Source organism: Benincasa hispida, chromosome 12 (assembly GCF_027475165.1).
Source record: "Benincasa hispida cultivar pf3 chromosome 12, pf3_genome.v1.1, whole genome shotgun sequence".
NCBI lineage: Eukaryota > Viridiplantae > Streptophyta > Magnoliopsida > Cucurbitales > Cucurbitaceae > Benincasa > Benincasa hispida.
In genome coordinates, this window is record NC_143489.1 from 35770730 (window position 1) to 35797448 (window position 26719).

The window sequence follows — 26719 nt, forward strand, 5'->3', positions numbered from 1 at the left end:
AAGCTTTGGGTTGAAAACAGAATTTAAACCAAATTTTTAGTAATAAATAAAGAAAAACAAAACTAATTTAATATCATTTTGAATTGAATGAGAGGAAAAAGAAAAAAGAAAAAAAAAAGGACTAAAAATGGCATAGAATTACATCATCATCTTTCTTCTTTTCTCCCCTTAATCGTCTGGTCTGTTAGCAGTTTTAGGAGCAAAGTACGGAATCAGAGTAAAAAGTGTGGAACCTCTACGTTCAACCCCAACCAATACACACAGAGAGAGAAAGAAGAGACAGGGAGGGAAAAAAAAAAAAGAAAGAGTCAGGGAAATTGGTAGCAACTTCAATTCTGTTTATCCATGTCAATCCAGAACCTCCTCTCATTTTCAGAATCTGAAACATCCAAAACAGGGGAACATGAATTCATATTATTATTGCTGTTGAACCTTTTTCTCTGAGTTATTTTCGTTTTTCACTTTCTGGGTCGGTTTCAGAATCAGTGATTTCTGTAATTTTAGGGACATTGTAGAAGAAACAGAGAGAGAAGAAAAACAGGGGAGGTCTCTGAGATTGTTTTTGATTATTGGGTTTTTGTTGTTAACATCAAATTTGTGAATGAATATGCAGGAAGAATGTGGGGGAGGGAATGAAATAGAGAAAGAAGGAGAAGAATGAGCAAAGAATTGGGTTGCATTGTGAGGGCTTGGGAATTTACATTTCGAAAATCACAAACCCTAGCTAAGAAGAAGAAGAAAAGCATATTCACAACAATGTCCGTAACGCCAACGGATGATGAACCAGGCCCAACCTCTCAAATCTATCACGCTGAGAAGATCCTCTCCAATGGCGATTTCTACGCCGGCCGGTGGGTGAAGGATCTTCCCGACGGTCATGGAAAATACTTGTGGACAGATGGTTGTATGTACGTCGGAGAATGGAGTGAAGGGAAGCCAACCGGCACCGGAAAGTTCAGCTGGCCGTCCGGCGCAACTTACGAAGGCGATTTCAAGGCAGGTTTTATGGATGGCAAAGGAACTTACACAGGTTCTTCAGGAGATACATATAGAGGTATTTGGGTTATGAATTTGAAACATGGTCAAGGGATTAAGAGCTTTGTTAATGGTGATTGTTATGATGGTGAATGGCGTCGTGGTTTACAGAATGGACATGGGAGATATCAATGGCGAAATGGGAATCATTACATTGGGAAATGGAGAAATGGGAAGATCAATGGCAATGGGACAATGATTTGGAGCAACGGGAAACGGTATGATGGGTATTGGGAAGATGGGTTTCCAAAAGGAAATGGGACATTCAGATGGTCTGATGGGAGTTTTTATGTTGGGATTTGGAGTAAGAATCCTAAAGAACATTCTGGGACTTATTATCCATCTGGGTCTACAGATAATAATTTGGATTGGGATCCTCAGGAGGTGTTTGATGTAGATTTGAAAGATTGCAAGATATATCCATGTGAAAAGATTTCAATATATCCTTCTGATAAGGTAGTAAACCAAGGTGGATCTGAAGAGGAGTTATTGCAGAGAGATTCAGTTGATAGCCATAGTTTAGAATCTGATGTTGATGGAGCTAAGGATGAGAGTGTAAGAAATGGACTGGAAGGATCCATGGATGTTCAAGTTCAAGAGTCAGATGCCAAAGGAAATGGACAACAGCAGATGAGAGTACAATTGAAGGGACAGGGTGTAACAATATCTAAAGGCCATAAGAACTATGAGCTTATGCTTAATCTGCAGTTGGGAATCAGGTATTAAATGGGATCAACTCCATTTTGGTTCTATGTTTCATTTCATTTCATTTCCCTTTTTTTTCTTTCCTTTTCCTTATCTGGTTTCCAGTTTTGTGATTATGCTTCTAAGAGTAGCTTTGAGAATGATCATTTATGGTGATTTTTATTATTGCTATATGGTTTTCTCCAACAAACCAGTTTTTTATGGTTTTCTCCAACAAACCAGTTTTCTATGGTTTTCTCCAACAAACCAGTTTGAAATATGATTTTTCAGGAAACATAAACTCAATCCAAATGGTTTCCAAGTTTTGAAGTTGGTAAAAACTTGAGAATTGAAGAGGAACTTATAAATTTTGATACTCTTACCAAGCTTCTATGGAACTTTTCAACTATCAAACTAACAAGTTTGGAACTCTTTGCTTTCCTCCAAAGTTAAGTAATGAAACCATTGACAAAGTTTGGTGACAAGTATAGCAAAGAATGCAACGTTATGATATTTTATTTGTGTCCCAGTCCCACATTTTCTTATTTATCTGGGCAGACATTCTGTTGGAAGGCCAGCTCCTGCCTCTTCATTTGACTTGAAAGCTTCAGCATTTGATCCAAAGGAAAAGATATGGACAAAATTTCCACCAGAAGGATCTAAGTACACTCCACCTCATCAATCTTGTGACTTCAGATGGAAGGATTACTGTCCGGTAGTATTCAGGTCAGCCATTAAATAGTAACATGGATTTTCTTGCTTAATATCACTGTTGTATTTCTTTCCAGTGATCATTTGTATTGTGGGTAAGTTATCTAGGAAATGGTTTTATGTAATTTCCTAAAATGTATTCTTCATGCCAAAATATTATAATCTTCTTATTCAACTAGATAATATGCCAACACAATCTTTTGATAACCCAAGATGTCTGAGGTTACCATCATTGATAACGTAATTGAAGAACAATGCTGAAAACTCCCATATTGATCAAATAACTTTTCTTTGTAGAAAACATACATACATGTTCCACTTCACTATTACAAATGGAATGAAATAGTGCAGAGCCTCACGGATCATTATATCCATATTTAGGACTCTAAGGAAGTTGTTCAACGTGGATCCAGCGGATTACATGATATCGATATGTGGGAACGATGCCCTACGGGAACTTTCCTCCCCTGGAAAAAGTGGAAGCTTCTTTTACTTAACCCATGATGACCGCTACATGATAAAGACCATGAGAAAGGCTGAAGTAAAAGTGAGTTTTCCTTGTCCTTGTTGCTTCAAATTCCTTGCTTCTTCTACACCTCAAATTTAAAGTTGAATCCTGTAACACAATATAATCTCTCTTGTCTATTCCTCATATCGTTTCCCCTGAATTCTTTTTCCTTTGCCATATTTTATTTTTCAAAGTTTGTTTGACCCAGCTTGCTGTTTCCACTGAAGTAAAAAGACCTGTTATGTTATGCATCTTACATGTCTCTTGAATCAAAAGCTGTACTATAATTTCTCTTTTGTAATTTACCAATAACACTTGCAATCAATTGCAGGTTCTCATACGGATGCTACCAGCCTACTATAAGCACGTTCAAGAATTCAAAAACACTCTCGTTACCAAATTCTATGGTCTTCATTGTGTGAAATTAAGCAGTACCCAGAAAAAGGTAATGTGAGAAATATTATAACATCAATTTGAAGCTTATGTTTCTATCAATTGACAGTCCTGGAAATGCAGGTCCGGTTTGTCATTATGGGGAATCTGTTTTGTTCGGAGCATGCAATTCACAGGCGATTTGACTTGAAAGGTTCCTCCCTTGGTCGTACAACTGATAAGCCTGAATCAGAAATTGATGCAACAACAACCCTTAAAGATCTCGATTTAAATTATATATTTCGGTTGCAAAAGATTTGGTTTGACGAATTTTGCAGGTAAATCCCTTGGTCCAATCTCTTCACTCGGTGAGTTTGTCATCAAACATTTGATTGCAAATTTGTTCTCACTCTGATCCTGTTGGCTATCACATACTCTTTTTTAATAGGGTGTAAACTGGTGGAAGTTTATAACTTCCTTCATCATGGAAGAACAATAAAAGTTTTAAACTAAACGAATAATTTCCTTCAAACTTACTTGGAGAAATGGACCAAGATTTTAAGTACATATTTTTGTTATAGGAGAGATAGTATACATGGGACATGTGAAGTTGGAAACTAAGGAAGATATATATTTTCGTTCAAGGAACTGTAAGGGAGAGAGAGTCTGCTCGAAATGTGATTGCTTGTGTTCTATGCGGATTAATCTTACTAGGGGCTATTTGATCAGTAACGAATCACAATCCCATGTTCTCGAATTTGGCTTGAGATTCTATCAGACACTGTTGACAATTGGGATGTGGTGTAGGAACTGCTTTGTTTGGAAATTGTTAAAATTGACCATGCAATTGACTGTTAGACTGTTGTTTCTGGCTATAGATCATGCTACCATGTCTCAATGAGTTAAAAAGAGTCTTATGTCTCATTTTCTTAAATTGTTCTGAGTTCTTGTTTCATATATACTTGCAAGGTTTAGGGTGCTTCTTCTATGCAAACTTCCTTTCTTTTCTCCCCTGATTATATGTTTGGAATTGGATGTATGCAGGCAGGTCGACAAGGATTGCGACTTTCTTGAACAGGAGAGAATTATGGATTATAGTATGTTGGTCGGTCTTCACTTTCAAGAAACTTCGCAGAGGGAATCGAGCATGCCTAACGGTCATCATTCTGGAAATTGTACTCCCATTGGTTAGTTTTTGTCATACAATTATTTGTCTTTCCATAGCGCAAGCCACTCATTATCACCAAATGGTTACGACAATCTCTTTTGGACTCATTTTTGTAGGAAATGGCAACCATAATGGTGAAGCACATTCATGCTTAACCAGAATGGCCTCTTTAAGGTATGTAAGACTGTCGAAATCATAACATATCTGGAATTAGTCTAAGAAATAGATCTTAATTCTTGACAAAACATTTCATAAAATTCAGTGATAATGTTCAACTCTTATGGTTCTCAATTTGTATAAAAGTTTCAATAGTAGTTGATCAGAAACTCTGTTAAAAAATATTTTTCTTTTCAAAACTGTCTTTAAAACCTAAGACCCAACTAACTTCTAAAGCTTAAACTTTGTTATCTATTGAAATCAGTATTAACATATATGTGATTTTGAGTGGAAGAATAACCTTATGAACATAAAAGAAACTCTTAAAAGCAGTTTATTTATTTAATGCTCGTGTAATTTGTATCTCGTGATGTTGTATTCATACTCTATGATTTATTGTACAGGTGGGCTTCCACAAGTTTGGGCATTAACATGGAAGCAAAGGCTGAAAAGACTATAAGAAAAAGTGATTTGGAAGGTCAGCTGATTGGAGAACCCACAGGAGAGCGATATGATGTTGTACTTTTCTTTGGAATAATTGATATACTACAAGACTATGACATTAGCAAGAAGCTTGAACATGCATACAAATCAATGCAATATGATCCGACGTCAATCTCTGCCGTTGATCCTAAGCAATACTCAAAACGGTTTCGTGATTTCGTGTTCAAAGTTTTCGTAGAAGACACTTGAGAGCAAAGCATGTCGATTTTGGCCATATTCTTCGACTTCAAGTAGGCTACAGCCAGGGGTTCGGTATTCTCTCTGAGTCCTATGGCAATGGCATTTCCAGCAGAAGTAGGGCTCAACGCTGCCAGATTTATGCTTGTCAATTAGACTTTTTTCAAACCAAGTTTGATCCATTCTTTTTTTAAAGAAACTATAGCCATATAAGTATTAATGGTTCTAGTTTAAGTTGTAGATTAAAGTTAAAGACAGAAAATTCCTACCTACAATTTGTAAATTTGTATACGAAGGATAAGAATCAAGATATAGATCCATATAATATGATCAAACCATTCTTTCATAAATATGTTTGCCGCTCTCTTGTTGCTCCAGTTCAATAAAATCCACAAAATAAACACAATTTCGTAGGTTTAGATCCTAACCACCATGCTGATGTACATCGTTTAGCTCAACAAAGGATTGAACTTTCAACATTATGTTCGGATTGATATACTTTGTACCCTTAATGACTCTCCAGACAAAATGATAAATATTAAAGAGAAATAATGAAGAAAAAAACTGTACTTATTACATATATTTACATGAATATTTAGTGGAACAGTGAAGTAAGGACCAAATTCTCTCAAATGCCAAATTAAGGCTTTCAGCATCTGGTCCTATGGCTCCCATTCCTATTTGTTATAAACCATACACGCTATATTCAGTTAAGTATTCCATATGATAGATCACTTTTGACTGGCACCACCTATCTCAGTAACCGAGGTTTAGTCGACCAGGGATAACATAATGTATATGATGAGTTGATTACCACGGTTCGGAGTTCTTACCAATGAACTTTCGAGGAAGTGAGGGTCTGCTCCAACCATCTTCCATCATAATAAGTGCAAGGCGTATCATCAAGTTATCCACAGCTTCTTCCTCCTGGCAACTTAACTTGCTAGTTGGGCTCGAGGAACTCTGCAGCAGTTGGCTAATGTGTTCAGTTCATTGAAGGTTGGCCAATTTAAAAGTTTAAAGAGATAGAATGTACACATTTTTCCTTCTTTCTTTTCATTTTATCTTTCTTTTCATTTTATGCAGATAGAACGTACCTTTGTTTCCTGATACAACTTCAAATACTCCAGAGATTGCTCATAAAAGCCACAATGGTAGAGAAGGATGCTATAATCTCTCAATTCCTTCGAATCAACATCAAGGAGGATAAGCCGTTCACATGCTGCAAGATGAATAATAAGCTTACGGATTAAGATTAAGTAAGAAGTAACACTTTTTCCCTTGAGCAGAAAACAGGAGTACTTGGCGTTAATGTGGATGAGAGAAAATTAAAAAGAAAAGAAAGAACTGTTCGAGCTTGTAGAAATCCACGTGCAAAATTTGAGATCTTATTGGGGTTCAGAATGGGGCCTGTACTAAGATCCAATGGACTAACTTTTATTTTTCTTTTTTTAAGGATACTAGACTTAATGAAAAAGACTATCCGAATACAACAAAAGCAAAACAAGTCACAAAAAGTACAAAATAATAGGAATCAACTAAACAGAAACAATAAAACTCTCCCAGTTTGAATGAACTAACGTTTAGCTTGGTAAGGTTTATTAGAAACTCCAATCAATAGTTCTATTCTTTTGCATTTTTTGGCAGGAAAAAAAAAACCACCCAAAGCTAACACTCTATTTAATTTGGCAGTTTCTTCACTATTTGCATTTTTTCCCCCTCTTGTTTGCATTATACGCTAGAAGTCACATAACAGGGAAATCAACGGGAGCCTAGTGTCACAATCGCTCTTTCGGAAGCTTCTCTTAGCGATTGTGCGGCACTTGTTCCCGCTCACGAACAAGCCAGCCAACTCGATTACGGACTGCCGATGGCACACCGAGTGCCTCTTGCAACCTCCACCCCCGTTTTAGGGAAAACGGTTTTAGAAAACGGGTTTGGAGAAAAGGTTTTCGTAAGAAGATTTGTGAGTGTGAATAAAGAAAGAAAGATTGTAGTAGACTAGAAAGCAATAAGCAACAACAACGGCTTTATAGAGTACTACTCCGGGTATGAGGAAATGATGGTTAGTCTTATCCCCATATAGTGCATTCTGAACAAAAAGCCAACTGGCGCCCTTGCATATGCAAAAGGGCGAGTGGTCACTTACAATGAAAATGTAAAGAAAGCAAGCTAACTACACTAATACAATACAGGATGTGAAAGTAAGCTAGAAAGGGGTTGGATTGGGCATGCGGCCATGGGCAACAGGCCCTGGACAAGCATGACCGTTACATTCTCCCCCACTTAATTGGTTGACGTCCCCGTCAACCGACCTTGTTCAAAACCTGCAATGGCTGGAGCTGCATTCTTCAAGTCTTCGGCCCGCTCCCAACTGATCTCTTCGTCGGGGAGATCCTTCCATTTCACTAAGAACTCTGTCAGTTCACGTCTGGGTCTTCCAATACGGCGCGCACGTTTATCCAGGATTTGTGCAACTTCTTTCTCAGCAGAACTCTTCATCGTGACCGGTGGGCGCCTTAGCATGTTTCGCTGTTCGTCCTCGGGATCGGAATGATAGGGCTTCAGGATACTCACATGGATGACAGGATGAATCTTCATCCATGAGGGTAACTGAACCCTGTATGAGGTTCTCCCGACCTTCTCAATTACCTCCACTGGACCTTCATATTTCCTTACTAGCCGTTGGTCTCTCTGGCCTCGGAAACGAAACTGTTCCGGTCGTAGCTTGATCAGGACCTTGTCCCCAGCTTGAAACTCAAGGGCCCTCCGCTTCTTATCAGCCCACTTCTTCATCCTCTTCGATGCTCTTTCTAGGTAGGCGCGAGCGATCTCAGAGGTTTCGCTCCACTCTTTAGTGAAGTTATGTGCCTGAGGACTTTTGCCTGCATAAGGGTGGTCCACCAAGTGTGGCATGAGTGGCTGTCTGCCGCACACGACTTCGAAGGGTGTTTTTCCGGTCGCGGAACTCTGCTGGCTATTGAAGCTGAACTGAGCCACATCTAACAACTGGACCCAGTTCTTCTGCCTAGCGTCGATAAAGTGACGCAGATATTCCTCGAGCATACTGTTGAAGCGTTCCGTCTGTCCATCGGTTTGGGGATGATAGCTAGAGGAGAATATTCAGTGATGATCCCAATATTCTGAACAATTCTGTCCAGAATGTCCCAGTGAATCTTCCGTCCCGATCGCTAACAATGCTCATGGGGACACCCCATAATTTCACGATGTGTTTGAAGAACAACTGAGCAGTCATCACGGCTGTGCACATTTTCGGCGTTGGGACGAACGTGGCATATTTCGAGAACCGGTCGATGATAACAAGGACCGATTCAAACTCTCCCACCTTGGGCAAATGGGTGATGAAGTCGAGAGACACACTCTCCCACGGTCTAGAGGGCACAGGTAGGGGTTCCAGCAGACCCGCTAATTTCGCCCTTTCAACCTTATCTTGTTGGCAGACAAGGCAAGTCTTGGTAAATTGCATGACATCGTCTCGAAGACTTGGCCAATAGTAGCCTTGCTTCAGAAGGGCATAAGTCCTCTGCCAACCATTATGTCCTGCCCACGGTGTGTCGTGACACTCCTTCATCAGTGACCTTCGTAACTCCCCGGATCTGGGGATGTAGAGGCGATTGCCTTTGGTGTATAGTAGATCATCTTCCACCCAGAACTGGCGTGTCTTCCCCTCCCTGGCCAACTGTAAGATGGCCTGCGCTGCTGTATCATTTGTCAAGTGAGTTTTGACAGTTTCTCGTACTGTTGCACTCAACGTACTTGCTTGTAGGCGGGCGAACATGCACAGGGCCGCATGTTCGCTCTTTCGGCTAAGAGCGTCAGCCGCTTGGTTGCTCTTCCCCGGTCTATGTTCGAATTGGAAGTCGAACTCCGCTAGACATTCCTGCCACCGTGCCTGTTTGGACGACAACTTCGGTTGGTTGAAGAAGTGACAAATGGAGTTATTGTCGGTCTTGACCACGAACTTGGCCCCCAAGAGATACTGTCTCCAGGCCCTCAAGCAGTGAACTACCGCTAACATCTCTTTCTCGGAGGCGGCATACCTCCGTTCTGCATCATTTAGTTTTCTACTCTCATACGCGATGGGGTGTCCGTCTTGGAGGAGAACACCGCCCAACGCGAAGTCACAAGCATCAGTCTCTACTTCAAATGGCTTGGTCACGTCGGCAATTCCGAGGACCGGCCCCTCAATCATCACTTTCTTCAAGCCCTCAAAGGCGGCTTGACATTCAGGAGTCCAGCTCCATTGGCTATCCTTCTTCAACAGTTCGGTTAATGGCCCTGTTCTTCTCGAGAATCCTTCTACGAACCGCCTATAGTAGTTGGCTAGTCCGAGGAAGGATCGTAGTTCGGTCACGGATGATGGTACCCTCCAGTCTCTAATTGCGGCCACCTTGCCCTCTTCCATACCAATCCGACCACACTCAATCACGTGGCCGAGGAAATTTATGCGCTCTTGGGCAAAGGAGCACTTCTCTCTCTTTACATACAACTGATTTCTCCTCAGCTTTTCAAAGACTAGTGGTCCTCCAACGAGGCACTATAGACCACAATGTCATCAAGATATACTACGACGAATTTGTCGAGGTATTCGTGAAACACTTGGTTCATTAGGGTACAGAACGTTGCTGGAGCATTGGTGAGGCCAAAGGGCATCACGAGGAATTCAAAGGCTCCATATCTCGTGACACAGGTCGTCTTGGGTTCGTCTCCTTCAGCAATTCGAACCTGATAATATCCAGACCGTAGGTCCAGCTTCGAGAAATACTTAGCACCGTGAAGCTGATCAAATAAGTCAGTGATGATAGGAAGGGGATATTTGTTGCGGACTGTGAGCTTATTCAAGGCCCGATAGTCGATGCACAACCGGAGGCTCCCATCCTTCTTCTTCTGGAACAGTACTGGGGCTCCATAAGGAGCCTTTGCCGGTCTAATAAATCCTGCCTCTAACAACTCGTCTAACTGTTTCCGAAGCTCAGCCAATTCTGGCGGGGCCATCCGATATGCATTCTTGGCAGGCGGCTTTGCCCCTGGCAACAACTCAATCTCATGGTCAATCCCCCTTCGTGGGGGTAAGGACTTGGGCAGGCTTTTCGGCATGACGTCCCGATACTCTTCCAAGACAAATAGAACGTCTTGGGGGATCTCCCCTTCAGTGGACTCAACTGATTCTATCGGGATGGCCATGAACGTGGGTTCGTCGTGGGCCAGGCCCCTCTTCAATTGGAGGGCTGAGATCATTCTCACCCCATTTGGCTGCTTGATACTGGCTTGGACTACGGTCGGTGTAGATTCGGTAATGACTAAGCATTTGGCAAGGGGCATTGGTATGACTTTATGTTCAAGCAGAAATTCCATTCCCAGTACCACGTCGAAATCATCCATCTTGACAATTACGAAGTCAACGAAGCCCTTCCAATCTCCTAACTTCACTGGAGTTCTCTTCGCTATCCCCGTAATTGGTAGGGCTGCGGAATTCACAGCTTTCATCTTCCCTGCATCTCTTTCCCAATTCAAGTTCAGGCGGCGAGCTTCCCTTTCAGCCATGAAGTTATGGGTAGCCCCAGAGTCAACCATCGTGGTCTTGGCCGATCTTTGGTTGACCCAAGCGTCCACATACATGAGACCTTTCTCTAGTGGCTCCGTCGCCTTTCCCATATTCTTCTGAAGTGCAGATAGGAATTTCAATGCCCCCATCCTGGGATTCTCAATTTCTGCCACTGGCTCGTTTACCGTCTCCTCCAGTTCAACCTTGTCTTCGGAGGTAGAGGCCAATGTGGCTTGAAAAGCATTGAACGCAGTTCGATTTGGACATTCGCCCGCCCTGTGTGGCCCTCTACATATGAAACAAGATAGGGGGCGATTGTAATTGTTATGCTGTTGTGGCGGCCCCCGCCAGTTGTTTCCTGATCTCGGTTGGGATGATTTACGGTCCCCCCCTGTGTTCTTGTCTCCTCCCCCAGGTCGGGGAGGACTGGAACGGCTGTTTCTGTTTCCCCCATTGGAGGAAGTTGATTGTTTCCTCACATCTTGCGAGTCAGTGCTAAGGTCGTACAGCCGTTCAGCTGCCGCGTAGGCAGAGGGGAGATCCTGTACTCTCTGTTCATATAGTTTTGATTTTGCCCACGGTTTCAGCCCTTCCACAAAGCAAAAGACCTTGTCTTTTTCAGACATATCTCGTAGTCTAACATAAGTCCTGCAAACTGTTTTACATAGTCCCTGATGTTACCTGTTTGCTTTAGCTCTCGAAGTTTTCGTCGAGCCAAGATCTCGACATTTTCAGGGAAGAACTGCGAACGAAGTTCTTGTTTCAATCTATCCCAAGTATCAATAGTGCAGCGTCCTTCCTGTATGTCTGTAAATCGTGATCTCCACCACAATTTCGCATCTTCAACTAGATGCATCGTTGCTATTGTGACTTTCGACTCTTCAGTCACTGTGTTCGTTGCCTTGAAGTATTGCTCAAGGTCGAAGATAAAGTTTTCCAGGGCTTTCGCTTCTCGCACCCCACAGAAGGGTTTCGGTTCTGGGATTTTTATTCGGCTCACTGCCATTGCTCCCCCAGGTGGGGCTTGGTTCCCTACCGCTCGGATGGTGAGATTCACTCTAGCACTCACATCCGCTATCTCGGCTCTGACGACATCCAGGGCCGATCGAAAGTCTTCAGATAAGTCAGTTACCATCTGAAGTATTGCTTTTTGGGAGCTGTCCAGCTCTTCGACACGCTCCTCTATGTGGGCAACAGAGCCCGAGGAGCTATCGCCTCGTTCAAAACTGCCGGACCGTACTGTCTTGGTCTCGAGGGTCTCTACCCTCATCGTCAATTCTCTGACGGGTAATCCGTCCAGGCGGCCTACCACCGCATCAATTCCATCGGCTTTCTCGGCAACTTCTTGTAGCCGAGTCTCAAGGAAACGAACATTATCTGGGACCTCTCTCAGGTAGAGCATTTGTTCTTCCATCTCTACCAATCTGTCCACATGGGACTTGTTCAGGTTCTTCGTCGCCGACATGATCACTGATCTCTCTCTATAAGCCAACCTGGCTCTGATACCAACTGTCACAATCGCTCTTTCGGAAGCTTCTCTTAGCGATTGTGCGGCACTTGTTCCCGCTCACGAACAAGCCAGCCAACTCGATTACGGACTGCCGATGGCACACCGAGTGCCTCTTGCAACCTCCACCCCCGTTTTAGGGAAAACGGTTTTAGAAAACGGGTTTGGAGAAAAGGTTTTCGTAAGAAGATTTGTGAGTGTGAATAAAGAAAGAAAGATTGTAGTAGACTAGAAAGCAATAAGCAACAACAACGGCTTTATAGAGTACTACTCCGGGTATGAGGAAATGATGGTTAGTCTTATCCCCATATAGTGCATTCTGAACAAAAAGCCAACTGGCGCCCTTGCATATGCAAAAGGGCGAGTGGTCACTTACAATGAAAATGTAAAGAAAGCAAGCTAACTACACTAATACAATACAGGATGTGAAAGTAAGCTAGAAAGGGGTTGGATTGGGCATGCGGCCATGGGCAACAGGCCCTGGACAAGCATGACCGTTACACCTAGCAACCTTAAAAGACTAGGAAGTAGGCTGTGTTTCCTGAGCTTCTCCGCAGCTAGCCTTAAATACTACATCAGCTTGCTAAGTATCTGAAAACCAATATAAATCCTGGTCTTTCGGATAGCCAAGTAGTTGTTAAGAAGAGTTTATAAGTATTCAAAAGGCCGTTGGGTGGAGGTTTTATTAATAAATAGACTATAGCCTAACAAACTCAAAGAGAAAACTGTAGTTTACCAGATAATGCACGCCTCATATCTCCATAACGCACACTGGTCCAAACTCCACGTTCTAGTCTGTGTTGAGCAGCCTTTGCAGACGCAAGCTGAAAGCCACTGGATAAAGAAAATGCAATAAAAACAGAGATATTAATGCACATATCTACGACTACGAGCACTAACTGGAAGGGGAGGGGTGACGGACGTAAAGAGTAATTTGATGGTGAATTTGGTGATACAAGGCTATTGGACGGAAGTATAAATTACTTCTCAGTTCTCTCAAAGTAAGCCATGCTGCAGATTTAAATACTCGAATTACCTTTCCTCAAATGCATTCAAGCTATCACTACAGTTAGCGACATCAGCGGCCCTTAAGAATAAACTTCTGGACTGATTTTGTTGAAATGGCCAAAAAGATTCCTTTAAATTGCTTAAAATCTGCATTCATGTACACATATACAAAAGGAGTAAATCAGAAACTATCTAGATTAAGAAAATAATAATTAGGACTACGTTGTTTGTATTGTTTTTTTCCTTTTTTAAAAAATAAAAAATAAAAAAGCTTGCTTTCAAGAAAGAATGGAGAAAGGTCCGACAAAAAGGGTCACCAAACCCTAAAGTAGTTATACAAAAACAGAATAATTCAATCCAAAAGAATAAAGTCTGAAGGATAATTTCCAGAAGCCTTAGTAATAGACATCCAAAGGGAAGCATTAACCTAACAAAAGACCACACATCCTCCTGAGATCTCATGGTTCAATGCTGTTAAAGCTCTCCTTTCTGAAATTTGGTGAGAGAAATCAACTGCTATTACGGCAGGAAGACTCCTTTTCTAATGTTACCATTTACTGTTGGTCTTGCAAATCATTTCTGGTTTGAAGATTTAGTCATTAACAAATATAAGAGTTCGGTTATTAGTAGCAAGTATCAACTGTGATTCCTCAAACTTCAGCTCTTAGGAAGGGTATAAAAAAGCAAATGTTAAATATATATATATATATTTTTAGCCATAAAGAAAACCAACTTTTAAACAGTGACTTAACCAACTTTTAAACAGTGACTTCAAATAGTTAGAGTTGTTTTCCAGTTCGACTTGGTTAGAAAGAAATAATTGCATCTTCAATAACTCCTCAACTTTTGATAAGTCATAGCTTTTCTTATATAAAATAATAGAAAAGAAAAGAAAAGAAAAGAAAAAAAAAAAAAAAAAAAAAAAAAAAAAAAATCTCTCTTATTGTAAGTTTTACTCACCTTCTCTTGTTATAGTCTCATTGATCTTATGGCTAACTGGAGAACTTTTTAAATAGCTATCTTTAATAGGACCAATAGTAATTACCTCCACCAAGAGAGTTTGAGTTGTCATTATGTGTGGCTGATCAGACTCCTTGCTTTTCAGTTTATGATAGCCCGTTGGAAGGCTATAATCATCATGAGGATGATATACCTCTACATCAAAATCTAGAAGACTCCATAAACGAAGCATTTTCAGGATCTCTGAGTATATGAGTGAAAGTAGTGCAGCTGAGCCTGTACGATGGGTCAAGACCTGTCAACATGAAATAAAATATCGCTAACAATAATTCAATTCCATTTAAATAAAATAAGAACAAAAAAAGACAAAAAACTCAAAATAGAAAATAGAGGGCAGAATCTTTTACCGTGTGAAGATATAAAGCTCGTGGTTCTGATTGAGCTTTAGAACTGGCTCTTCTGAAACCCTAAAATGTCAAATGTGTCATGGTCAGAAATGGGAAAAGCATTGAGACCCATCCTGGATTCAACAGTAAATGGACTTATTAAAATTATAAAGCAAAGGTACACTTTTGTCCGATATAAAAAAATCTTACCTTCATGACGTACATATACCACTCTATACTTTCCAAAAAGATTTCAGGTGATGAATTGAATGAAGATTTGTAGTGAGTACAATAGCCCATGGAAAGATCACTTATTCTATTAATAAATGCATCGACGGGAAGAGGGACAGATGAATGAGATACCAAGGAATCATCCTCTGCTGCAATATAAAGAGCAGCTTTCGCCAAATCAACACGCCTATTAATACTAATACTTGTGTCCCTCTCCATCTTAGATAAATAGTGAATCTGACTCAAGAAACCCTTCCTAGCCTCCTGCATAGTCATCAAGTATCAAAACAAGATTTATGTGGCTAATTTGAGCATAGTTCAACTAGTTAAGATATTATAACTCTGAACAAAAATTTAGACATTTGAATCTCCACCCCCACATGTTGTTCATCCCAACGAAGAGAAGAAAAAGAAAAAGGGAGAGATTTATTTGACAAATGACAACCATTTTTTTCCTTAAAGAAATAGAACCTTTCCTTGATTTTTGAGAACCATATTAGCCAGGGCATTGTCAAATCATAAACTAAGAGCGCAAATATCAAGCTGTCGAAGTTTAACATTAGAATGTCTTATCAAATGTGCTCAGTAGATCAAATAATTTATTGTTAATATATTCCATTTTAAAATCAGAGTGCTTATCATGTTAAATTTGTGGATCAATAAGATTTTTCTTCATTCAGTGAGTGTACTCTATATAAGGGTAAATCACCCAGATCTACGCCAAACAATAAATATATAAACAGGAGTAGAGGTTAGAATAAGGATTTTGACCTTAGAATTCATGTTTCAAATTTGGTCCCCGAAGTAGTTCTTATCTTCAATCACCCCACTAATAATTTCTCTTTAAAATACACATATCCCATATTGAAAAAAAGACAACTGATTCAGAAAGAATGTAGAAGACATTGAAAATTTTAAACTCAAGGACAAAGTAAATAAGGGATGAAAGTGAATGAAAAGCAGTAGGGGTAACAAATGAGAAGAGAAAACAGAAGAATGAATATACCTTAGCATGGGTGGAGTCAATTCCAGAAGAATCCATGGCATCGTGGAGAAGGAACTGGAAATCCTTGAGAGAATTGGGTTGCTGTGGAAGAAACCCAGCAGAACAAACCACTCGAAAACACGGAGGAGTGGAGTGGGGTGAAGATGAATTGAATTTGGAGAACTTGAAAGAAGAAGAAGAAATCAGCCTTGGGATGCATAAGGAAGCAGAAGCAGTGAAGGAACTCATTGCCACTTTGAATCCACAAAAAGAATGGAGAGAAAGAAATGGAAGAAAAGAGTTCCGAAGATGGAGAGATATAAAATATGTTTAGGAACATGGCACGTGGAGGAACTAATATATATTAAAATATCCCCCGGCCCACCAAAGGATTTTTTAATTTTTACATAAAAAACCATCATCCTATATTTCAAAAATATTTTCAACAAAAACTTTTAATATTATTTTTGGATAAATTTACTTTTTTTTTTTTATTTTTTTTTATTTCGATCTTTTTCATATTTTTAAATAAAGATAAATGCATTTATTTGTTGAGATTTTTTTCTTTTATTTAATTTAATTGGAGAGAGAAAATACATATAATGATTTTTTCTATTTTCATTGGTTTCACGTTTTTTTTTTTTTTTTTTCGGATTCATGATTATTTAAAATATACCTCAAAACATTTGGTTAGGAATTTGAAAATATTCTAACCATATATAGTACATAAATTCAATATTTGACATAAATCACCATATAATACATATATTATATAAAGAGAAAATACATTTGTTATGATTTTTTTCCTTTTTTGATTGTAGAGATAAAATGCATTTGATATATTTTTTCCATTTTCATTTGGAGAGATAAAAATACATTTAGTATGATTTTATTTTCCATTTTGTTTTTCATATTGAATTTTGTTATTATGTGAAATATTTCATTGTTTGTTCACTTATACATGTAATATATTTCGTTGTTTATTTGTACATATCAATTTATTGAGTTTTTCTTTACAGATTAATTGTTACTTTAAATATACCTTGGAACATTTTGACGAATTCATGATTATTTTAAATATACCTTGGAATATTTTGTTAGGTATTTGAAAATATTCTAAACAATATATGAAATATACTACAATTTATAAATTAAAGATTGACATATATCATAGTATAAACCAATGTATGAAATATACTACAGTATACAAATCTTCATAAATTTCATTTACACCACATATATATATATATTATAATACAAGAAGTCTAAAAAAACACTCGTTTATATCAAATACATATACCACGTATATATCAAATTTACTGCAAAAGCTAAAAAAAAAATACATATATATCACAGTATATATTAAAAAAAAGGAAAAAAAATAAAGTTCATCTTCATATGGGGGTTTATAATACATAACCCTCCATTTCATCTCTTCTTCTTCAGATCCAGATTTTCTTGTGCTGTCGTGTTGTCAACCGAATTTGCTCAACCTATCACCGTCAATTGGCCCCACGCTATCTAGGCCATCGATTTGTCCCAAGTCGTTCGTATCACCTCGTGTCGAGCCATCAATTCATCCGACGTCGTCATCTACTACCTACAACTCACATCATCGGAAGGAGAAAAGAGAGGGAAGAGAAAGAAATTGGTGTGAATTATGGGGAGAGAATATATAAAATATATTATTGAGGGAGAGAGAATATATGCATGGGGAGACAAAATATGCATGGGAGAGAGTATGCATGAGGGAGAGAGAATATGCATGGGGAGAGAAAAACACATAAATATATATATATATATATATATATATATATATATGACTTAAGTGGGGACTAAATTGTAAATAGCCACTGATATTAGTGAAAATAAGAAAGTCACTAGGTTATTTAAAAAAAATGAAAAGTTCAAGATATTAACGTAATATGTGCCTATTCTTAAGGTCTTTTATGTAAAAATATCTTATTTTTATTACCCACCCAGAGAAAGACTATACGGATAGTCCATTTTTATGGGTATGTTCGAAATTTGGCTCAAGATTCACATTTTCTCCAAATTTGACTCTTTACTTACATCCTTTTGACGCCAAAATGCGACAGTAATTGTAGAGGACCCATATACAGGAGCTCAAATGAATTGATATAGACACCATATTTGGTGCGGCTCGACTTTTAAGCTATGTTTATTTTTGTTTTTTAACAAAAATTTATTTTAAAAGGTCTAATAAAAAAAATTCTTTAGGCCCTATTTGTTTCACATGTTTTCTTTTTAGACAGACATTTAATACCTTTTTTGTTTCAAATTTCACTTTTTAAAACCTAAGATATTATTATTCAGTGAACTTTAAACCCATTTGACATGAGTTTTTTAATACGCTATAAAAGTATGTGATTTTTATGTCTAGGAGATGAACAGTAAATTTTTTATTAATTATTAAATATAAAAATATTATTTAGACTTAAAAGATTTCAACTAATATCTTTACCATTAATATTTTGTGTTATTTTAACTATTTAATATAAATTATTATTATTAAATATCAATATTCTAAATAATTAAATTATTTTTAGTAATTAATTTAAATATGTTTAATTAAAAAGTGCTTATTTATTTTTTATTTTATTAATTAAATAATTAATCAACATAACAATAAATTAATCAATATTAAATTTAATTGATCTCTTACATTTAATTAAGATTATTGAATTTAACACAAATAGTTAACTTTAGACATTTAAATCTCATATATTTAATATCTATCCATGAAATAATATATGCGATGGAAACACCCTTCTAGTTTCTTCCTTTTTTCCATTCTTCCTTCTTCCCCATTTCTCTCCTTCTCCCCCACTTCTCTCCTCCATTTTCTCAATTCACTCTAAACTGATTTAAGGCTCACCAATTGCTTATAAAAAGTGAGGAGAATACACATTAAGGATGTAGATTAAGAAAGAAATTAAGGGGAGAGGATACACAAGAAAATAAAAGAAAATGCCCAATAAGTAGTAGAAAAAAAGTGAGAAACAAGCAAGAAAAGATAGAAAAAATGTATTGGAATTAGAGATGTCCAAGGGACGGGGTGAGGCCTGAGATGTCATTCCCCATCCTCATCTCCATCCTAGCTTCCCATTTCATTTCCCATCCCATGAAATTCTCCACGGAGATCGGATTCTCGCAGGAAATTTTTTTCAGTTATTTTTTTTTTATATAAAAAGTCAATTAAGTTAAATCACTAATAGGAGCAAATTGTAATTATATTGGTTATTATGGTTAGTGTTACATGAAAATTGAATTCAAAGATAAATTACTCAAATTTTGACCTAAAAAAATTAATTAATTTTTTTTAGAAAGAAATAAATATAAATCAAATTATTCACATATATAATCTAAATTTAAATATTCAATTTAAACATATTGATTATCTTTTCTAATAAATAATCAAATTTGAAATTTAAATGTAATATTAATATAATAATAATAATAACAACATAACATTAAGAAATTATTAGTTTAACTCCAAATGCATCATTCTTCTTCTTCCTTTTGCAACTTGTTTTTTTTGCATTTATTTTCTTTTTCTTTTTCTTTTCCTTTTTTTTTTTGTGTTTCTTCTTCCATTTCTTTTTTTTTTCCCTACATTTCACCTTCTAACTTTTATTTTCTTTTCCTTTTCGTGTTTCTTATGGATTTTGATCCATTCCTCTCCTTCACTCCCACTACCTACTCACTTCAATGGAATTTCCATAGTCATCCTCATTATTTACGATTTCTTTTATTTATGTTGTCGTCTTCTTCTTCTAGAATTAAAGATGGAAGTTGGAGCGTAAATCAAAATGAAAGAAAGAAGCGAGAGTGAGAATTCGAATGAAGAAAAAAAAACTTGAAAAAAATACAAAATTGATAAGGAAGAAGCTAGAGGTAGAATTCAAACGAAAGAAAAAAAATCAAGGAAACAAAAAGTGCAACTGTGCTTGATAACGAATGAGAGGAAGAAGCGAAAGGAATGAATGAGGAGCGAGAGGAAGTAACGAGAATTCGTTTGAGCGCTAGGCCCTCGCACGCGGTTTGGAGACAAGATGGTACTTTTATACGTGGTTGGAGAAGACCATTTTTTGAGCAAATTTGAATCTTGGACCAAATTTCATTTGGCCCCTAAAAAGGTGCCTTCTGTACAAAAACCCCCAAGTTATTTATATCTAAATGTAAAGTAAAGGTCGTGTGGACTATAATGTTAAATAGAAATAGTCAAAGTGAACCTAGCTCGATGTGTTAATTACTATGAGATCTATGGTTCAAATTTTTATCTTTTATTGTAACAAAAAAAATGTGGTCAAATTGTAAATTTGATCAATATAATTTGAAGAAAGATAGAATTTAGTTAATTATAATTAAAATTTAAGTCTTATGTTTAGATGAAATCCTCATATTAAGAAATATATTTTCATTGGATTTGATTTGTATACTATTTTCTATACATATATTTATTTTGGGATGTATTTTAGTTTTAATCCAAATTAAATTGTGTCTATATTCAATTTGTTCTAATTGAAAATCTAAGGAAATAGCTTTGTTGGATTCGTAAAATACTCGCTACGGTAGGGATTAATTCTTAAGATTTTATCAAATCATAAGAACTAAATTTTAACTTTCTTCGAATCATAAGGACTAAATTTTCTATTTAACAAAAAAATGTCCATGAAGATATCAAAAAGTGCTAATATTCCAAGAAAAGAAAATGGAAAAGATGTATTTTTTTTTTTAATCTTTAAATTTTGAGTCTAGTTATCATTTGATTTCAAGATTAAAAATGTTATACTTTTAACTCTTAAGTTTTGAGTTTAATTTTCTTATAGGGAAATTAATTTAAATGGTAAAAATGTTGAAAATATTTACAAAATATAGTAAAGTTTTAGAACTATCAATGATAGACACTGATAGACACTGGTAGACTTCTATCAGTGAAATTGATAGACATTGATATAAGTCTATCAGTGTCTATCAGCGTCTATCTTGATAGTTCAAAAATTTTGCTATATCTAGTAAATATTTTGGTTTATTTTTCTATATTTAAAAACAACCATTTCATATATTTATTTCGTTTCAAAATGTTATATTTTTATCCTTTATTTTTTAAGTTTTGTTTTTACGTTGTCCATAGACTTTGAGATTTACATTTTTATCCTTTATTTTTCACTAAAAACTTACTCTATGAGATTTACATTTTTGTCCTTTATGTTTAACTAAAAACTCACTTTTTGGTTCATGGTCTTAATGTTTATTAATTAATTAATGTAAGAGAATTAAATTAATTATAATTATTTTAATTTTTACTATGGTTCCATCAAAGTTAAAAATTTTCATATTGTAATTATTTTTTATTATTTTTAATTAATTAAATAAAAGATAATATCAAAGACTAAAAGTGAAATCAATAAAAACTTAGGGATAAAAGTGTAAAACATTGAAATCTAAGAATCAATAAGAACAAAACTCAAAACTCAAAACACAAGGATAAAAATGTAACCTTTTGAAACATAGGGACTAAGTGGAAATCGAACTCAAAATTAAGGATAAAAGTGTGACATTTTAAAAATTAAGAACCAAATGAAAACTAAACTCCCTCATAACATAAGGACCAAAAGATATTTTTTTAAAAAAGAAATTATAAAGGCCAACATTTTTAAAAATAAATTTAAATTTAACAAGAGAGTATTTCAATATTTTTAAAAAGTTTAAATATATTTTTATTGAAATAGTTTAATATTAATGATTTGTTTGTTGATATTTTAGTTATATCTCGTCGTTTTTTCTATTCTATAATGGAGAGATTGATTTATCCTTAATGTTAGTTGATGTACATATTTTTTAACACAACATTAAAAATTAATCGATAATAAATTTAGTAAGAAAATTAGGGGTGAATAATTCACATATTTAGATTTGGATTTTGGGAATCATATAAATAAAGTGTGTAAAGAAAAAAAAAATCATGTTGGTTTCATGCATGTTTACTTTTTCAAACTTGAATAATTATTAATTATCTAAGGATAAAATATTCCATTGACTATGAGATTTCATTATCCTTCTTGGAGACTATTTTTCTTGGAAAATAAACAGGGGTAGAGAAATAAACGATTAACTAGTTAATTTCTAATCAAATTTTAATGTTTTAATATATTATTAATTAATTTATCATGTGTTGTGAATTTAAGAAGTACAATGGAAACACAGATACCAATAAAATATATTATTAAAATAAATTAAACATAATATATAAATAAAATAAATTAGCAAAATATAAAATAAGAAATTTCTCTAAATTCTCCACTTTCTCCAATTTTCATGGAATTTGTCTAATGTGTTATTCCAAAATCTACCAAATGCCACTATTTAAAGGTAATTTGGCAAGTAGGAAGTGGATTACATGAACATTAATAATGTATAATGTTGAGACACATGGACAACACTTTGGAAAATGGGGTTATGACACATGGACAATGGACACTAAGCATGAGCATCTATTGGACATCTATTATCATGATATTTATAATACTCTCTCTTAGATGCCAATTATATATATGAAATACGACTTGTTAAAATCTTACTAGGAAAAAATCCAATAGGAAAAAAATTCTAGTAAAGGGAAAAAAGTGCATATGTCATTAATTTATACTCTTAAAAAGTATATTTACTCCCCCTCATGAAAACATCACTTGAGATCTCTGAATTGTCGCATTCCAATATTGTGCACCAGTTTTTCAAATATTGTGTTAGGTAATGTCTTTGTAAATAAGTATGCAAGATTATCTTTCGAACAAATTTATTGTACAATGATATTGTCATTTTCTTCAAGATCAAAAGTAGGGTTGGCAACGGGGCGGGATGGGGCCGGGGATGCACTTCCATCCCCATCCCCACCTCATTCCCCATTTTAGGGAGTTGGAGTCGGGATCGAGGATTGTTATTATTATTAAAAATATTCAGGGCAAGGTCGGGGACGAGAACGGGGCGAGGATACTCCTCACCTTGTCCCCAATCGGGGATCCATTTTTTATTCCCAATTTGACCCCCATTCCGGTCAAACAGGGGATTCCCCGCCCCGATTGGGGTGGGGACCCGACCTCGTAGGGATTTTTGCTAACTCTAATCACGAGTAAAGAAAAGCTTTGGTAAATTATGCTTTGTTTTATTTCATTTAATATGTCCTCCTTTAATTTGAGATATGCATGTTGTGTTGTCTTCATGTAATATTGTTGGAAAATTTTTATTAGAAGACAAACCACATGTTTCACAAATGTACTGAGTCATTGATCTTAGTCATACACATTCTCGACTAGCCTCGTAAATTGCAAGAATTTCAACATGATTTGAGGAAGTGGCCATTATGGTATGCTTTCTTAACAGCCACGATACAACAGTTCCTCCACATATGAATAGATAATCTGTTTGAGGTCTTACTTTGTGTGGATCAGATACACATCCAGAATCTGCATAACCAACTAGATAAAAATTTGATTTATTTAAGTAAAACAAACTCATAACAATCATTCATCGAAGATAACTGAGTATATTCTTAATTTCGTTCCAATGTCTTTTTGTTGAAGAAGAACTATATCTTGCTAATAAATTTACTGAAAATACAATATTTGATCTTATATTATTAGCAAGATACATAAGTGGACCAATTGTACTAGGATATGGTACTTCAGGACAAAAAAGTTCTTCATTATCGTCTCAAGGTCGAAGTATATCCTTCTTCACATCTAGGGAACGAACTTCCATTGGAATGTTCAATAGATGTGCTTTGTCCATATAGAACATTTTCAAAAAAATTTCTTGTATAAGTTGATTGATGAACAAATATTCCATCTGCTAAATGTTCAATTTGTAAGCAAAGATGAAATTTTGTTTTTCCAAGATCTTTCATCTCAAATTCTTTCTTAAGATATTCTATTGCATTTGAAAGCTCTTCAGAAGTTCCAATTATATTTAAAACATCAACATATATAGTTATAATAGTAAATCCTGACTGTGATTTCTTTATAAGAACACATGGATATATTCGATTATTTTGATATCATTCTTTCAACAAATATCCCCTCAGGCGATTATATCACATTCGTCCTAATTGTTTTAATCCAATCTCTATAACTTTATTGAATACAATTCCCGAGAATTTGACATATATGTTTTAGGTACCTTAAATCCTTCTGAGATTTTCATATAAATATCATTATCAAGAGATCCAAATAAATATGTTGTGACTACATCCATAAGATGCATATCCAGATTTTCATACACAATCAGACCAATAAATATCTTAATGTAATTGCATCTGCCACCGGAGAATACGTCTCCTCATAATCAATACCAAGTATTTGTGAGAAATCTTGTACAACTAGTTTTGCTTTATATCTTGTGACCACATTATTTTTGTTTCTTCTTCTCACAAATACCTATTTGTATCTCACAGATTTGACACCGTCGGACTACTGGTTTTGAAAGTGAGTTTAATTCTGCCTCGATTGATTTTTTTCATTAAAGCCAATCTTTTTTATGTCGACATTCTTCAACAGATTTTGATTACAAATCTTCATTTTCAGGTATAATATCAAGAACAACATTATACGCAAAAATGTTTACATGAGTTTGATTCCATCTTTTTCCTATCATGACATAGTTTATTGAAATCTCATTATTATCTTTAGGTATTTCACCTTCCTCATTAGTCATATTAAAGATTTCTTCATAGATATTTACATCCTTAACCAAGTCTTTTTTTACTATTAACTATTTTTCTTTTTCGAGAATTTTTATCTTTGGAACCCACTGGTCTATCCGCTTCTAGTGTGTTCCAGACTCATTAGTGACAACTTGCTGTGTTGGGATATTAATTTTCGATGGAACATTTGTAGTTGGTATATGTGATTTAGTTACTTTCTTTGCATCTATAAATGCATTTGATAACTGATTTGCTATATTTTGCAAATGAATTATCTTTTGAACTTCAAGTTCACACTGATATGTACGGGATATAAATGAGACAATAACAATGCATTCCATGTAACTTCTTTTTTCAACTTCCTAATTTTTCCCCTAATGTTGGAAAATTTGTCTCATTAAAATGACAATAAGAAAATTGTGTTATAAATACATCACCTGTCAGGGGTTTAAGATATTTAATAATTGATGGGGGAATCATATCTAATATATATTCCTAATCTCCTTTGGGGACCCATCTTAGTATGTTGTGGTGGAGCAATTGGAACATATACTGCACATCTTGAAATTCTCAAATTGGAAATATTTGGCTGATGGCCATAAGCTAATTATAATGGCGAATTCTTACGATAAGATTCTAGCCTAATGCATACAAGTGATACTGCATGCAAAATAGCATGTTCCCATATAGATGTAAGAAGCTTAGCTCTCACAAACAATGGTCTAGCAATTAACCGCAAACGTTTTATGAATGATTCTACTAAACCATTTTGTGTATGACATGAGCTACAGGATATTCAACACTTATCCTAATTGACATACAATAATAAAAAAATTAGGATGTAAATTCACCAGCATTATCAAAATGAATGGTCTTAATTGTATAGTCAGGAAATTGTACTTTTAACTTAATTATTTGAGAAAGTAATCTTGCAAATGAAATATTTCGACTTTATGATAAGCACATGTGTGACCATCTACTGGATATGTCTAATAATACTATAAAAGATCTAAATGGTTCACTTGGTGGGTTAATAAATCCATATATATCACCATGAATTCGCTGTAAAAATGTAGATGATTGAACAATAAGTCATAATCCCTCTAATGAACAATAAGTCATAGTCCAACTATGACCAAATCTCTCTCGGACCAAGAGAGGGTCTGCCCACATTATTTAAGCCCCGAAATCAGCCTTTAAGGGAGCAATTTACTACTTACCCTGCGCATGAGGGAAAGAGTGAATTTCATCTTGTGTAGCTTTATTTTCAGCTCCCCAATCAGATGAATCTACAAAATGGCAGGCACATTGAGTCGACGATCTGGCCACTTTCACCCATGTAAATCAAAGGACCGCCTTCATAGGTAGGAGTTCATAACTCACTCATGATTCAGGTCATGTCACCTATGGACATCCTGGTGAAAGGTAAGTCTCTACTATTAATGGCGTTATATAATAAAACTAATTATTTTGTGGTCTAGTCTTATACAAACTCTTCACATGTCTCCATATGAATGATCAAGATCAGGTCATTTGTAGCACTTTACAACACTTATAACATCTACAAAGCGGGTCGTATTCATAGTGTTACTAGGATAAGATATCTAGTTTTATCCATCTACTACAGGCCATTTAGGTTATCATTTAAACATGATTCACCTATTTGTCTCTACATACATATTTAAATTACATAAAATAACCTAGGATCTTTGTTTATTGGATTAAGTATATGTTCATAAAATAAAAATTATTTTAATAATAACAAATTGTTTAATAAAATAAACTACAAATATATTTCTGTGTCTACCGGATATAACTAGTCAATAGTACGATGACCCTTCACAAATTGCTCGTAAGTACAACTGGGCCAAAATTACTGTTTTACCCCTATAGTTACATCTAACTCCTTAAGTACCACTGATCCCTCTAATGAACAATAAGTCATAGTCCAACTATGACCAAATCCCTCTCGGGTCAAGAGAGAGTGTGGCCACATTGTTCAAGACCTAGAATCAACCCTTAAAGGAGCAATTTATCTA

At 35.9% G+C, this 26719-nt stretch overlaps 2 protein-coding genes across 3 annotated transcripts; one reads left to right on the forward strand and one right to left on the reverse strand.

Annotated features, from left to right (window-relative positions):
- Nucleotides 1-517: 517 nt before the first annotated feature.
- On the forward strand, nucleotides 518-5665 carry LOC120067956 (phosphatidylinositol 4-phosphate 5-kinase 4-like). 2 transcript variants are annotated; one of them, XM_039019607.2, is made up of 9 exons: nucleotides 733-1054; nucleotides 1147-1754; nucleotides 2278-2445; nucleotides 2812-2977; nucleotides 3270-3383; nucleotides 3455-3648; nucleotides 4355-4497; nucleotides 4595-4652; nucleotides 5039-5665. In XM_039019607.2, exons 1-9 carry the CDS (start codon nucleotides 878-880, stop codon nucleotides 5325-5327), a joined length of 1917 nt encoding a protein of 638 aa, XP_038875535.1. In that variant the 5' UTR covers nucleotides 733-877; the 3' UTR covers nucleotides 5328-5665. The 2 variants fall into 2 exon arrangements, with proteins under 2 accessions (XP_038875534.1, XP_038875535.1); XM_039019606.2 differs by having other exon boundaries at nucleotides 518-1754.
- A 202-nt stretch (nucleotides 5666-5867) lies between these two features.
- On the reverse strand, nucleotides 5868-16298 carry LOC120067957 (transglutaminase family protein). The gene is made up of 8 exons (XM_039019608.2): nucleotides 15980-16298; nucleotides 14953-15237; nucleotides 14764-14823; nucleotides 14442-14651; nucleotides 13425-13543; nucleotides 13125-13222; nucleotides 6413-6537; nucleotides 5868-6278 (listed from the first exon to the last, which is right to left on the reverse strand). The coding sequence occupies exons 1-8, from the start codon at nucleotides 16205-16207 to the stop codon at nucleotides 6126-6128; spliced, it is 1278 nt and encodes a 425-aa protein (XP_038875536.1). The 5' UTR covers nucleotides 16208-16298; the 3' UTR covers nucleotides 5868-6125.
- Between the last annotated feature and the right edge of the window lie 10421 nt (nucleotides 16299-26719).

What these genes read in the sequence shown, in the direction of transcription:
- LOC120067956 (XM_039019606.2), top strand. Translation starts at nt 658, where the DNA reads ATGAGCAAAGAATTGGGTTGCATTGTGAGGGCTTGGGAATTTACATTT. An exon ending in AATCTGCAGTTGGGAATCAG is followed by an intron (nt 1,755 to 2,277) that starts GTATTAAATGGG and finishes TTATCTGGGCAG; the next exon opens with ACATTCTGTTGGAAGGCCAG. An exon ending in TGGTTTGACGAATTTTGCAG is followed by an intron (nt 3,649 to 4,354) that starts GTAAATCCCTTG and finishes GGATGTATGCAG; the next exon opens with GCAGGTCGACAAGGATTGCG.
- LOC120067957 (XM_039019608.2), bottom strand. Translation starts at nt 16,207, where the DNA reads ATGAGTTCCTTCACTGCTTCTGCTTCCTTATGCATCCCAAGGCTGATT. An exon ending in GAGCTTTATATCTTCACACG is followed by an intron (nt 14,652 to 14,763) that starts GTAAAAGATTCT and finishes TCATGTTGACAG; the next exon opens with GTCTTGACCCATCGTACAGG. An exon ending in CTCAAACTCTCTTGGTGGAG is followed by an intron (nt 13,544 to 14,441) that starts GTAATTACTATT and finishes ACATGAATGCAG; the next exon opens with ATTTTAAGCAATTTAAAGGA.